The following is a 15,662-nucleotide window of genomic DNA, read 5'->3' as shown; positions in this document are numbered from 1 at the left end:
TTTAGCTGAGTATTCTATAGACCAAAAAACAACAGAAGCGGGATTAACTAAAGGTAAAGAAGATTCCACTTTACTTTATATCCATCCTGATGAGATCTCGGAGGAACTAAAAAATACCGTAACTAAACCACTTACAATCTAATACCAACAGAAATGGACAGACAAACTCAACGAACTGAGAACTATGGTAGCTTGGATAAGCAACTATTACCTACAAAGTTGGACATAACTGATCTCCTATTCATCAGTTTCAAACGTGGAGACTTGACTCTTTAAAACAACAAGGGATTACTTATAAAAAAGCTAGGTCTCTAAAACAGAAAAGGGGACGTTTTTATTTGATCCAAAGGATATCACAAGGCATAAAAAGTGACTTGTTCATTGATATAGAGGCGTTGTTATGGAAACCTGTCTGGCATAAAAGGAAAGCTAGAATAACATTTAAGAGTGTGATTTAAGGCTTTATGTAATGGGTTTAAAGGGCTAATTAGATATGGACTGATTTATGGCTTGTTGTTGTTGTTAATTGCGAAGTCGTGTCCGACCCATCGCGACCCCATGGACAACGTTCCTCCAGGTCTTCCTGTCCTCTACCATCTTCTGGAGTCCATTTAAGTTCACACCTACTGCTTCAGTGACTCCATCCAGCCATCTCATTCTCTGTCCTCCCTTTCTTCTATTGCCCTCAATCTTTCCCAGCATTAGGCCCTTGTCCAATGAGTGATTTATGGCTTAAGACAGTTAAATAAGATGTTAGATTGAATAAAAATTAATTAAAGGTTTGAATTTAATAATAAAATATTTGTTTATGTATCAATATGTTTTGGATATAGTAATTTGGGGAGGAGGTTAAAGGAATTTGATACAGATATTGAGGGATTGATTGATAGAATATAAAGTTTAATAGAAATAGAAAGGTATTTTTCTTTTTTCTTAGTTTCGTTTTTTGTTTTTTTTCTTTCTCTCTTTTGTTTTGAATTAATATTTTTTTATCAGGAATGATAGTTATTTTGTAATGGAAGAAGAATAAGATAAAAGAAGAAATGATACTAATAAATGTTTATTGAATATGTTAAGGAAAAAGGCAATGGGGGGACACCTGATGTGTTAATTATGCATTTAGATTAGAAATATGGAATATAGCAATTGAAATAGTTAAGCTTAACACAGGATTTGGATTTGTGGATCTACTTAGATGAAAGGTTATTGAGGATTGTTATGATTGACTTAGTTCTATTGAAATATATTAATTTGAATATAATATGTTATTAGAGGGAAAAGAGAGGAGTTTTTTAATGATTTTTTTAATGATTTAATCTGAATTTTATGAATATTATCTTGTTTATGGGCAATTGATTGCCCTGCCACCATGTTGATTCTTAAGCACGTGTTTGTAAAATGAAAAAAACAATAAAATTTGTTTTTTTTTAAAAATATTGTCTGTTTGTATTCTGGCTAATACTCAACAATTTGAAGAATACAGAGGACTATATACTACAAAGGTCAGCACAATACAAACAGTCTTGATAGTACAGAGAACAGTTTATGTAAAGTTAAGGGAAAGCTTCTCTCATCGCTCAGTATACTTGCATCAACTATTTCTCAAAATAATTTTATCAAGGGCACAAACAAGAATGTTATGTCTGCACACAAACCATCCCTAGACACACATATCCAAGATATGCCCAACATTACTGTTGCTACATCAATCTTGACCGCAGAACAGGGATGCCAAAAAAATTTCCAAGAAACTTTGTAGCTTGCTAGCAGGGACCAGAGAGGAAGTCTCGTTTCTGAAACTGGTCTTGAGAGGAAATTTAGAGCTACTGGATCTTATCATCAGGTTGATAAATTGATTCCCCCAGGCTTTTACTATTAGGAGATTTCTAACCTATCTTCTTCCCTGGGGATGGAGTCCGAGTGGGTTGGAGATTTCAGTATATTTATGACAAATCATGAGCTTTTTTCCATCACAGATTCAGTGCACTTAAGGACCCATATCTAGGATCTGTTTTTACTCTGCAGCAGTGAGACATGATCTGATCTCTCCCAAGATGGATCATTAAGAGGGTCCATTCAGTTGTCTGATAGGTCCACCTATTTTCAGAATGTGCTTGGGATCCCAAGCCATTTAACTGGCATTTCCATTAGGTACCTCATCAACCTCCAGTACATGATGGCTGTGAAAGCGCTTTATCACTTGCAGAGTAACGGATCTACTCTGATATAGCATGATACCTCATTCCAGGAGCTGTGCTAGCTAGCAGCTGATTTCCAGTGCAATGAAGATGCTATTTCCTACAAAGCTGTGTATGTCTTTTGGGCAAGATACACCTGGAGACTAACTGCTTCACCCTCTGTAATGATTGAGCAGAAAAGGTATACAACGAATTCTCTTCCCAGGAGAACCAATGGAAAGGGGCCTGTAAGCTAACTTTCTCAGCTATACCTTCCTTTTTTGAAAACAAACTTGTGGATAAGGATGGAATCCAGCTAAGTTGTGCTTCTTCTGCAGGGCTTTTGGGATGAAATGAGAAACTCTGAAGGCTGGCTCTGGGTTAGAAAATGGAAAGGGAGTTGTATTGAGTTTGACTGCAGGAGAGATTGGATGTTAAATCAATTCATCATACATGTGATTGTACACCATGTAACCTAGGGACTGAAGTGCCTATGGATTGTAGGCCTAAATAATAAATTAGGTACAGGAAGTCCTTGTTCAGCAACTGCAACTGGGACTGATGACACAGTTATTAAATGAAGTGGTCACTGAGTGAAAAAAGCCACATGCTGATTGTGTTTACGATTTTAAATAGGACAATATATACTAACTGGCTGTAATGGTGAACATGTGACTGAGAGGTGGTGTGAAGCCCCTCTTATCTGACCATTGCTTTGGAAGAAGAATCTCCTCCACTTGTCCTTCAAGACTATTCCCTCAGCCTCTACAGTTATTAATCTATACATGGAAGCATATGACACTTAGAAAGAGGCTGACCTGAAGACACTTATGGGAATGTAAGAAGCTAGTTCTAGAAGTATCAAGGAACTGGGAATCCTCACTCTGAAGCCAGCAGCTATACTGAAAATTTTGAGAACAAATTTGGTGCCTTTTAGCACAAAACACACAAGCATGGCTTTTCCACAGTGCCATCTGCTGCCCCTTCCAGCTCCCTTTCTCGGGGATGCTTCCTCCAGCCTTAGATATCTTTGTCCCTTTGGGCAACGCTTTTTCACACTAAGTACCGAGCTGTAGCCAACCCAGATTTTGTTTTCCACAAAAAATAACAGGCCCTTTGAGATCCATTAAAAAAACTAAAGACAGTCCTGAGTTTAAAGATTGCCTACAGCAGTGGTTCTCAACCTGTGGGTCGGGACCCCATTTGGGGCCTAACGACCATTTCACGGGGGTCGCCAAACAAGGCTGTCCACTATTTTTTCCCCCTTTTCTTTGGCCACGCCCCTCGCACCCGGTGATGTATAAGTGGTTGGGGGGGGGTCACCACAACATGGGGAACTGTATTATGGGGTCGCGGCATTAGAAATGTTGAGAACCACTGGCCTACATGCTTGCTAAACATAAATCTCTTTGCAATATTCAGATAGATCCTCAGTTTTCTTCCTTTCCCTGCCAGTCATCTCTTTCCCTTATCTCATTCCCACGAAATGTGTTGCCCTAGTTCTCTTACAATCCCAGGGTGCTCTTCCTTCTCATTTCCCTCCTTTCCTTTGCTGTTTTTCTGCTGGAAGAAGAGAATGAAATGTGCACTTGTACGTTTCTGTGTGTGCAGGTAGATCTCAACTACAACTGAACCCAAAATTTCCACTGCTAAGCAAGGTAGTTGTTAAGTGACTTTTGCCCCATTTTACAAACAACCTTGTGACAGTTATTAAGTGAATCACTGCAGTTGTTAAGTTAGTAAAACAAGTGTTAAATGAATCTGACTTCCCCACTGACTTTGCTCGTCACAAGGTCGCAAAAGGTGATCACGTGACCCTGGGACATTGCAACTGTTAGCAATACCTGCCAGTTGCCCGTGAAAAACAGTCATAATTAACTTTTTTCAGGGCTCTTATAACTTCAAACAATTACTAAACAAATGGTTGAGGACTACCTGTATGAAAGAAACAACGGACGATCCATTAGTTTCACAATTGAGGTACCTTTTGTTTATAATGTAGTTATTTTGGTAAGCATTTGCTAATTTGGTTTTTATTTATATGGCCTTTTCATTTTGGATTATGGCTTTTGGCGGGTACAAATATACACAAACAAATATATAGAACACATATTTACAAGGGCCTCATACACACACATTTGGGATGGTAATAGGGAGACTCACAGTGTTTGGTCTCACTGAAAGGGGGAAAATGGAGAATCTGAGAATTACCCAAGATTTGGATTTCTATGGTTCTCAAGAAGAAAACATTTTAAATTCAGGCTCATCCTTTAGGACGGGGTCCCCAACTTCCGGTCTCTGGACCGGTACCGGGCCGCAGCATGCCAACAACCCGGCCGCACAAGCAAGCAAAGCCCCATCTATGGGATAGACACAAACCACACTCTCTCCAGTCCATGGAAAAACCTTTCTCCACGGAACCAGTCCCTGGTGCCCAAAAGGTTGGGGACCTCTGCTTTAGGAAACAGTAATATTTATGTTTTTTTATACAAAGCCTCGTTTTTATTTAGTATCCAGAACCTCGCACAACATCACATGCGTCATTAAATTACACCACGTGGAAATTTGTTTTGAGACTTATGTTGGTCAAAGATTTCTTTTCCAATTATTCCTTTATACATACTTATTTTATTTACAACAGGAAAAATTATATTGTTGTCCTGAGAAAATCGATTTAAAATTGCTTAAAATCGATTAAAAATCGATTTAAAACATGAAAAAAATTGTATTCCAACTCTGAAAAAAATTGATTTTAAAAGGAAACATGCAACATATAAATAAAATACATAAATAGAATAAATGCAGAGTGAAAGACAGATTCCCTAAGTATTTATTCTGTGAAAATTATTTCCCTTAACAAAAATGAGAAGATAGTTTATGTGTTATAACTAAAGTTCCATTTTCCTTGGTGAGGAAGTATTAATTTCATCACGTGCTTTGGTCAGTTAAAACAGATAATCTGATTTTAGAAACTGGAAAAAAAAAAAACCCTAGCACTCTGAGTCAAGAGGATAATGAGATTTTAAGTTATTGTTTAAATGGAGGCCTTAAAAAGTATGTCAAAGCTAAAATGCTGTGTTTTTAGCGTTCCCCTCAGAGCACTAATTGAATTTTCTTACTTTAAGCTTTAAAAAAATGTTAAAAATGAAGTCCTCTGTTGAAATGCCAAGCCAAGGGCACCATCTATCATATAATTAAATACTCTGCAACGGGAATCTGCAAGAGCAGAGAAGAAGAAGCAGCAGCAGCACCAATTTATTGTGTGCCCTGATTGGAACTTAACCGTTTCCAACGGCACTTTAATGATTTCTTTTAGTCTGTAACCATTTCATTCATTAAACGTATTAAACTTTAATTAGCTTTAGCATATGTTAGTGTGAATTCAAGCAGTTGAGAGTGAAGACTTGGCTTTTTTTTTTTTTAACAGTGAAAGTCATGACTGGGCTATTTATAAACAAAGGACTGCAAGACACACTACTTTCTTCTAAATGAGTCTGGACTAACTTTAGCAAAAGGTGAAAGTTCCATAATAGAGAGCCTGGGTAAGATTTCAGGCCAGACAATTCCAAATTACACCCTTAACAGTAAAATTGAAATAGCTTCCATTTTAATACAGCTATACACAATTAATTTTGTTGACATGTTGCTCTAATGTTGCCCTCAATAGTATGTTTTGGTTAATCGAATGCATTTACTTCATGGCAAATACTAATTACATCTACTTACAGAACATGGTACTCTTCATCTTCAAAATACTGCAGGGACATTTATTATAAGCACTAATTATGCTACTCTCTTGAAAGTTCCGAGGCCACAATGGCACAACAGGGTAAGAATATGTCTTCCTCACTTTGGTGGGTAAAGTAATAGCAGCTTTTGGTATTCTACAGTAGATGAGTAGCCTCTTTGGTTGACGAACAAGCATCAGAAGGAATGACTGGGAATCTTCACCCATTCCTTGATAAATGTTTTTCTCTGCTCTATTTTCCAAGGCAAAATCATATGTATTTTACAATAAACTTTTGAGTATGAAGGTTGTGCTTTGCAACCATTTTTTGGCAACTGTTTCAAGTTCTGGAACATTGAGGCTGTAACAAAGTTACAATGGTACTGAAAAAAGTGATTTATAACTAGTCCTCACTCTTACAACCATCACAGCATCCTCACGATCACAAATTTACAACGGTTGAAGTCTCCTAGGGTCATGTGACTGCCATTTGCAAACTTCCCAGCCACTTTCTGACAAGCAAAGTCAGATTTGACTAATTACCCCTTGGTTCACTTAACAACAATTAAAAAATTAGGAATAACTCACTTAACTGCCTTGCTTAGCAACAGAAAGTCTGATTCCAAATGTAGTCAATTTCAGTAAGGTGGGTATGGACAGAAAGTAAATCAAGATTCCAATTCCAAGAGAAAATGGAGATCACCATTTTCCAGTTCCCACTCACTTAGCATTGAGAACAAATTTAAGCTATTTAAATGAGACAAAGAGTAAGGAGAAAACAAGCGTACAGGTAATCTCCATTTAGCAGTAATTTGCAGTTACAATAGTGATGAACAGTAACTTTACAACCAATCGTAGACCTTTTGCAGGTCTGGAAAGCAGAGCAAAGCTGCAGTCAGATTGTTAAGTGCGATTACAGTTTCACTTACAATGAGGGGAAAAAATTACTTGATCCCCTGCTGATTTTGTACGTTTGCCCACTGACAAAGAAATGATCAGGTCTATAATTTTAATGGTAGGTTTATTTTAACAGTGAGAGACAGAATAACAACAACAAAAAATCCAGAAAAACGCATTTCAAAAAAGTTATAAATTGATTTGCTCAAGAAGAAGCACATTAAGGTCCTGGAGTGGCCTAGCCAGTCTCCAGACCTTAATCCCATAGAAAATCTGTGGAGGGAGCTGAAGGTTCGAGCTGCCAAACGTCAGCCTCGAAACCTTAATGACTTGGAAAGGATCTGCAAAGAGGAGTGGGACAAAATCCCTGAGATGTGTGTAAACCTGGTGGCCAGCTACAAGAAATGTCTGACCTCTGTGACTTCCAACAAGGGTTTTGCCACCAAGTACTACGTCATGTTTTGTGAACGGGTCAAATACTTATTTCACTTATTAAAATGCAAATCAATTTATAACTTTTTTGAAATGCATTTTTCTGAACTTTTTTGTTATTCTCTCACTGTTAAAATAAACCTATCATTAAAATTATAGACTGATCTTTTCCTTATCGGTGGGCAAAGATACAAAATCAGCAGGGGATCAAATAATTTTTTCCCTCACTGTAGCAACTACTTTGTTTAATGACTGAATTCCCATTCACAATTGTGATTATTAAAGGAGGCCTACATATACTCCTTGACTTACATCCATTTGTTAATGACCATTCAAAGTTATTATAATAGCACTGAAAAAGTGACCTATGGCAGTTTTTCACACTTAAACACTGGCATGCCATAGTTATGTGATCAAAATTCAGGCACTTGGCAACTGGCATGTATTTATGATGGTTGCAGTGTCCCAAGATCATGTGATCACTTTCTGCAATCTTTCTGATGAGCAAAGTCAATGGGGAAGCCAGATTCACTTAACACCTATGCCACTAATTTAACAACTGCAGTAATTCATTTAACAATTGCAGCAAGGTTGTAAAATGGGATAAAACTCACTTAACAAGTACCTTGCTTAGCTATGGAAATTTTGGACTTAATTGTGGTGGTAAGTCCAGACTACCTGTGCTTGTAGATTTTCATGCTACTATTTGTAAGCTCAACTCTGATACCAAAACCAATCCTGTTCACTGGTACTCTTATTCAAAATAATATATTCTTCCTCTCTTGAATAATACTTTTGCACCTGGATTCTGGATTTCATCAGCTTAGAACTGTAAATGGGGAGTATCAAGTATATAACATGTTTAAGTTCAGTATATTATATACCATGTTCTATAGGGAGATCTCAAAGTAGAAATTTAGAGATAGGTTCCATACGTTTGTAAGACAGGAGGAGGAATCAGGAACAAAATGGCAGCATATCATAGTTTTTGTTTTTCAGCAACTGCATTCTCAAGAGAAGACCTTCTGAGTTGCAGATTGCTTATTCCTCCTATACAGAAAGCAAACACATCTTCATTTTTGGAGTGTTGTGAATAGTATGTAAAGCAATAGCTATGTATAATAAGTCCATGCAGTGAAGGAAGCATGGAGGATTCCATGTTTTCCCGCATTACAGAAGCTCATCTAAACATCCACATTTATTTTAAGAAAGAACCAACATCATGATCAGGATCCTGACCACATTACTAGTCAAATGATAATAGCTTCTTTGGAACGTGACTGCGCTAATTTATCATGTAAAATAATTGAGATGAAATGGATTATTCGGTCAAGTAGCATGTACCAATAAGGCTGGGAACTTATTTAATACTTCCTTTGATTTCACTTTTTTAACTTCACCTGTAATTTTTTAATTTGATCTCTCCAAATACTGAGCGAATTTTTCTTTTCTCAAAAAAACACTGAAGCTGCAATTCTATATATTTTTAACTGAGAAGAAGTCAAACTGAATTCAATCAGTTATACTTCTAAGACTAAATATTTAGAACTACAGTACCACTACACTGATTGCAATAGGTTCTTTTAAAAACATTTAAAATATTGACCTAGAATAGACACAAAATCTTAATTTTTATTTAGGAATGCATCCCCATTACTTTAATGTTGCTTTGGTTTTTAACTAAACAAATGTTTATTAATTTATTAATTAATTATTATGGCTGTAACAAATTAGCTAGAAGACAAAATTATGAAGGCAGGTACCTTAAAACCCAAGAGAGGAGGTCGAGAGCAGCTTGTCACAAACTTGAGTAATTTACGTTTTTCATCATCAGTGAAACTTTCAACTACTATCCAAAATATTTTGATTACTGGATGATCTGCAGAATAACCTCCTACCATTTTAAAAAAGAAAATAAAACTGCATTAAAACTGAGTTAGAGAGTTATTCTACATGATTAGAAAACAATTATTTTTGAGTCTTTTTATGTATGGATCTGAAAAACAATATCAGGATGAAAGGGTGGACTAATAAGTAAGATTTTGTAAGCTTTACTAATAGGAGGCATAAAAGAATAGTTAAAAGATCATATAATCATTTCTTTCATATACTATTTAAGAGATAACAATATCTTAAAACTAAGGGAAACGTGTTGCTAATTTGTAGGACTACTCATTCCTTTTTGTACATTACTGCATATTACGTTAATATATTTTTGCTACTTCTGGTCTTTGATTATTCATCCTCCAAATGAGTGCATGTGCGGGCATGCATAAAGAGTATAAGCATATAATTTATTCTTCTCTTGACATCAAAGAGAATTAATCATATTCAACCTCCCTGGCTTGGATTCTTTATTTTTGTCCTTCAACGCCACCTTTATTTACCATGTACTTGCCTGAATAGTTTGTGAACGTTTTAAGATCCTCTAGACTAATTGGAACCTGGGCTCCAGAAATCAAAACCTGGAAGGGTTGGAAAAAAAGCAGTATATATGGTTAATACATCTAGGCAGAACATTAGAATCTTCTTAATTTTCTTTAAAGTTGCTAAATGCATCATTTCCTCCATTTGGCTGGGAGGAAATGATTATACCTGTATTTCTTGTTGATCGAACATTCTGAGCCACTCAAGATTAACAACATTGGCAAGACCTTGTCTGAATGCCAGGCAATGCTGTCTGATTTGTTTATTTAACCTGTAGTCTGCCACAAGATGGATGTAGGCGATTCGGTTTGCACTAGTGACAGGGATATCCTTTCCTCCAAGCTTCAATTCAACCACCTATAAAAACACAAAACATCTTGTATGAAATCAACCCCATTCACTTTAGACAAATTATTTCCCCCCTAGCCCCAATCACCTTCCATGACATTGTGCTGATGCAGCAATTCACACACCAATCTTCAATAATTATGAATACATTATTTTTATATGGCACTATCAATACTTAAAGAGTGAGTCTTTGCCTGGAAGGGGACATTTTGGCTAAGAAAGAAGGAATATGGCCCATTTGTTACGCCATTTGCCACTAGATGGCATAATGGAACAACAGAGATTCCGAAGAAGTTTGATTCAACAAACTTTTGTTGACATCAACTTTTGAAAATCTTGCTGGATAAAAGATGGAAAACACACATTCTCTAAAAACAATACTTCAATGCCCCAGCTACTCCCTCATTTCAGCTTTATATCATTTTGAAAAAAACACCAAAGTTTACTAGGAATGGAATTCGTGATTTTGACTGAAACTCCTGCAAGTTTTTTGAAGTTTAGCAAACAAATATCGGAATGCATCTTGATTTAAAAGGAACTCTCTAAGATTATGTACAAAATGGTTTTTTGCACTTAACAGTTATTTTGGGTGGATCGTAAACAAGCCAAAATGTGCATGTTTTGAGAGTTCAAATCAGTACTGAAAAAGTATTGAAGTTGAAATGTTTTGAAAGTCCAGCATTAGCTACTATGATTGAATACTGAAACTTTTAAATTCTCCTGTTGGAGTCCATATAGCGGAGGGGGGGGGGGAGGAAGTATAATAAGGGTAAGGGGCAAAGTGAAGAGACCACTGGATTCAAGGCAAAGCAGTGCTTTCTGCTGGAACAATGGTAACTAGTAGTAACTGCCTGCCAGCCTTCCTCTGCTTGCACAATGACCAAGTTTGATTCAGTGTAGCAAGGTTTGTGATGGTTACAGTTGAACAGAGCATCAGGGATTCCTTCACCCCTTCCATTCCCTTGGTATGTGGAACTTGTTTTCTTTTGAATTTGACAGAATTTCCTTGTACAGCTCCAAAAAAATAAACCCTTCCCCCAAATCTGCTTATTTCAGGAAACCAATCTTTTCTCACTGGTTTCTGCATACTCTCTAGCTGAAAGCATGGTTAGATACAGGTACATTAAATACAGCCTTTTCCCATTGTCTTTAAGGTTTTTTTCCCCTTCCACCACCATTCCATCCCTCTCCTTTTCTAGAGCAGCACTGCTGAACAAGCTACAACCAAGGAAAGGGGCTGATCAGAGGCAGACTGGTACCAGGTTTCCTGGTCAAAAGAAGGAAGGGCTGAGGGCTGATTTTAATATTATACTTGTTCCTCAGGCACTGAAAGTAAGGTGGAGTGAAGAGCTGAATGCTGAGGAAGGAGTTCTTTGCCCAACCAAGTACAGAAAAGTAGTGGTGCCAGTGCTTTATACGGCCAATCCCTCTGTTGCAAGGTTCAGGACCCAGGGTGATGGTAGTATCCAAAACAGGCACATTGCAATCCTAGACAGCCTGGAGCACTTCAAATGTATATCTGTAGCCATTGCAGAAGGGAATCCAGGCAGTCTGGGCCCTTAAGCAGCTATCTAGGCATCCTCCAGGTGCCCTTCCACTTCCAGCAGTCCTAGGTGAATTGTCAAATAGCAGTAAGTCCTTAAGCAAAGGAAGCTGGCTGCACAGGGGTGCCCAAAAGCACCAGGATGCATGCTACAGCTGATAATAGCTCCAGATGACCAGACTTTCAGCACAGTAGAGGATTCTGGCACTTCTTCCACCCGGCACTCAATCTGGAACTACCTGTTCCAGAGAAGGAATATACTTCCCGTATCACCACGGAAGAAGGACTGTTGAGACTACTTCAAGCAGCAACTTCACCTTGGAGACTCATTATGAATGAGTATCCCTAGCCTCTCCTCACCATACACACTGATGATATCTGTATACAAACGAGGGGGTATCTGCTGTTGCAGACTTCAATATCTCCCTTGGTGTAAAACCACAGTTGGGTACGGCTTCACACCAAGGCGTGAACAGATGAGGTGATATATCCCACTCACCCACCCTCAGGATTCCCACAATTGTGTGGAAGTCTGTGAGGCATATCGCAGCAACACTGATAGGAGCATATATCATCCTACTGTGTTACAATATATTAATCAATTGGCAGAATATGTTAGTGAATAATTAATAATGCAACTATTTTCAGTACAGAAAAATAGTACAATCTTTATGAATTAATGGAGAGACCACCTTTATTATTATAATAATAATAATAATAACAACAATAATAACAAAGCTGGAAGGGATCTTGGAGGTCATCTAGTCCAACCACCTGCTCAGGCAGGAAACCCTATACCATTTCAGACAAATGGCTGTCCAGTTTCTTCTTAAAAACTTCTAGTGTTGGAGCATTCACCGCTTCTGGAGGCAGGTTGTTCCACTGATTAATTGTTCTGTCAGGAAGTTTCTCCTTAGTTCTAGGTTGCTTCTCTCCCCTTGATTAGTTTCCATCTATTGCTTTTTGTCCTGCCTTCAGGTGCTTTGGAAAATAGCTTGACTCCCTCTTCTTTGTGGCAGCCCCTGAGATATTGGAACACTGCTATCATGTCCCCCCTCGTCCTTCTCTTTGTTAAACTAGACATACCCAGTTCCAGCAACCGTTCCTTATATGTTTTAGCCTCCAGTCCCAACACATCTTTGTTGCTCTTCTCTGTACTCTTTCTAGAGTCTCAACATCTTTTTTACATCATGGTGACCAAAACTGGATGCAGTATTCCAAGTGTGGCCTTACCAAGGCATTGTAAAGTGGTATTAATACTTCACGTGATCTTGATGCTATCCCTCTGTTAATGCAGCCTAGCACGGTGTTGGCCTTTTTGACTGCTGCAGCACACTGCTGGCTCGTATTTAAGTGATTGTCCACTAGGACTCCAAGATCCTTCTCACAATTACTACTATTGAGCAAAGTACCCCCTATACTATACCTGTACTTTTTTTTTTCTTGCCTAAATGTAGAACTTTGCTTTTTTCACCATTGAATTTCATTTTGTTAGATAGCGCCCAGTGTTCAAGTCTGTCCAGATCCTCCTGTATCTTAAGCCTGTCTTCTGGAGTGTTGGCTATTCCTGCCAGCTTGGTGTCATCTGCAAATTTGATGATTTCCCCATCTATCCCCTTGTCCAAATCATTGATGAAGATGTTGAAGAACAAGTCTAAATTTCAACTGAAAGTTTTTAATTTAACAAGAAGCTATTTCTTTCATGTCTGTCTGTCTGTCTGTCTGTCTGTCTGTCCGTCCGTCCGTCCCTCTCTCTCTCCCTCCCTCCCTCCCTCCCTCCCCCCCCCCCTCTCTCATGTGTGTATGTGTATGTTTTGCTTCGGAGTCAGCTTTGACATCTAGCGATTGCCTGGGCAAGCCCATGAGGCATAAAACTGCATTATAGAATACAAAATTCAAATTTGAAATAAAAGCGCAACCACATAAATTGCCTGTCTTTGACACTTTAGCAAAAAGGTGTCAGTTTGGATCAACAAAACAGTAAGACATTGAATGCTTTGATTCCAAATGGCACAAACAGCAATTATTCTGTCAGTGCTTTATCACCATGGCATCTGAATGCAAATAGTGCTGGGAAATTAATAGTTAACTGGCTATAATAGACAGAGAAAATATCTTCTTACCTGTGCCTCTCCCAAATCATTATTTACCACAGTAAAGTTCAGCCCAAGTTCTTCTACATCGCCTTCATAGCTCTTAAGAAAAAGGAGGTTTTTGTACATTTCAGGATCCAGAGATGCTAAATGATGAATGTCGACATCAGCACTTGTCCCCAGCAACTTGGAGAGGAAAAAACCAGCGAAAGGAAGCTCAACCAGCATATTTTCATATAAAGCCTTTAAAAAAGTATATAAAGAGATTGAAAATCACTCATTTGACATTCATCCAGAAACAGGACAGGAAACACATGATTTCATTTTCTATGCCTGCTAAAAAGCTCATGGCCCAAATGTATATACAATATTCAATGATCTTTATTCAGTCAGTGATCATCAAAATGAAACATATATACACAATATGATCAATGATAGCATTGTACAAGAAAATTAAGGACATGTAGCAGAAAAAATATAATTCTAAAATTACATTTTTATTCTTAAGTCTAACTATTTACAGTAAAAATGTGTATGAGGGTGGAGATTCGTTCTCGGAGCTTCGAAAAACAAACCTCCATCCTCATATACATTTTTACCGTAAATAGTAAAAATACCAGAGCTCTTGGTATTTGCCACTATTGCAAAAAATGTATATGCATTTAGTCCTATTTTATATTCAGCAATCCTACATAAAAGGGAGTTGAATTTTGCATTATGAAAAATTGCAAACCCATTCCTGTTATTCATAGCTTATTCAGCTCCAGGGACTCATAGAAAGAAGCAAAAGAAAAGTTTAAGCTTGAAAAAATCCACCTGATTAAAACAATATCATTTTTTTTCCCTTTTAGGCTTTATTTTTTCAGTCTAGATACTATATTCAATCCTCTCTCCATCTATAAAAATTTCTATAATATGTATCATAATTTCTATAATTGTATTTACAATGTTCTTAATAATTGAACTTGATTTAAGTATGGCATCAGTTTCACTCCCTCTCTCTCTCTCTCTCTCTCTCTCTCTCTCTCATTCTCTCTCTCTCTCTGTATGTGTTCAAGTCAACTCAAAATAGAGTTTTTTCTTACATATCACATAGTACATACTTCACACAAGAAATTTTATTGTATTTATTTATGGATTCAAAATAGATTTTTGGGGAAAACTTTTAGCCATTTTCTAAGATGTGTAGGTAACAACAGCTTTCAGTTTAACTCTGAACAGACCAAATGACATTGTGGCTTTGCTTTTAATTCTCTGTATTACAGGCATATATTGGAAATGAAAAGCTATCTCCTATTATTTCCAATCCCACTCTTCAAACTTTCTGCAAGAAAGGTCAAGAACAAGCTGAATTTTATTACAAACATGTAATATAAGCAAAGAGCATTATTGATGTCATATCAAATATATTTTGATACCTAGCTGCAGTGAGGAAGTTTAGATCTACCATCACCAGGAAAGTGCAAACAATAAGGGCAAAACTAAAGAGATATTACACTAATGCGAATACCAGATTTTTAATAAAACCATGACAAAATGAAACCTTCATCTATGTAGCTGAATTTAAATTTGTAGTCATTGTTTTGAGTTTTAAATCAGTAAAAGATGAACCAAACACAAAAAGAGACACAAACTGGATTTAATATAGAATGTCACTTATAACTCACTATGTATGTATGTATGTATGTATGTATGTATATGTATATGTATATATATATATATGTCTACCTTGGTACAATTCCCTTTTGTGCCTGTGTATATCTCAAAATGAAGCCTTTAAAGTAGCATTCCCCAATTGGATGCCCTCCAGGTGTTCTGAAAATTTCTGGGAGTTGCAATTATAATTCCTCTTGAGAGAATCAAGTTGGGAAAAGTAGCTTTAAAGCATTTAATATACTAGCCCTAATAAATGATGGTTCTAAATACTATGATCACATCAGCTAAATGGATTGTAAATTAAATTTCCATAATGTATGCAACTGAAATACAAATGTAGGCATAAATCAAGGTATTTTTTA

At 37.1% G+C, this 15,662-nt stretch overlaps 1 protein-coding gene across 3 annotated transcripts in view; it reads right to left on the bottom strand.

Annotated features, from left to right (window-relative positions):
• UBE3C (ubiquitin protein ligase E3C) overlaps window positions 1-15,662 on the bottom strand; it is a 69,742-nt gene that overhangs the window by 3,039 nt on the left and 51,041 nt on the right. For 2 of the 3 annotated variants that reach the window (XM_039345676.1, XM_039345677.1), the window contains exons 19-22: window positions 13,675-13,887; window positions 9,829-10,017; window positions 9,632-9,698; window positions 8,997-9,127 (exon numbers count right to left, since the gene is read on the bottom strand). In XM_039345676.1, the coding sequence (XP_039201610.1) occupies window positions 8,997-9,127; window positions 9,632-9,698; window positions 9,829-10,017; window positions 13,675-13,887 (600 nt within the window). Of the gene's footprint in view, window positions 1-7,784; window positions 8,284-8,996; window positions 9,128-9,631; window positions 9,699-9,828; window positions 10,018-13,674; window positions 13,888-15,662 lie in introns of those variants that run through there. The other variant, XM_039345678.1, reaches the window with a different exon arrangement.

The sequence above is a fragment of the Crotalus tigris genome, unplaced genomic scaffold (genome assembly GCF_016545835.1).
Source record: "Crotalus tigris isolate CLP2741 ecotype Arizona unplaced genomic scaffold, ASM1654583v1 scf7180000017969.2108049, whole genome shotgun sequence".
NCBI lineage: Eukaryota > Metazoa > Chordata > Lepidosauria > Squamata > Viperidae > Crotalus > Crotalus tigris.
Note: the sequence above shows the minus strand (reverse complement) of the source record. Positions and strands in the feature narration are given on the sequence as shown.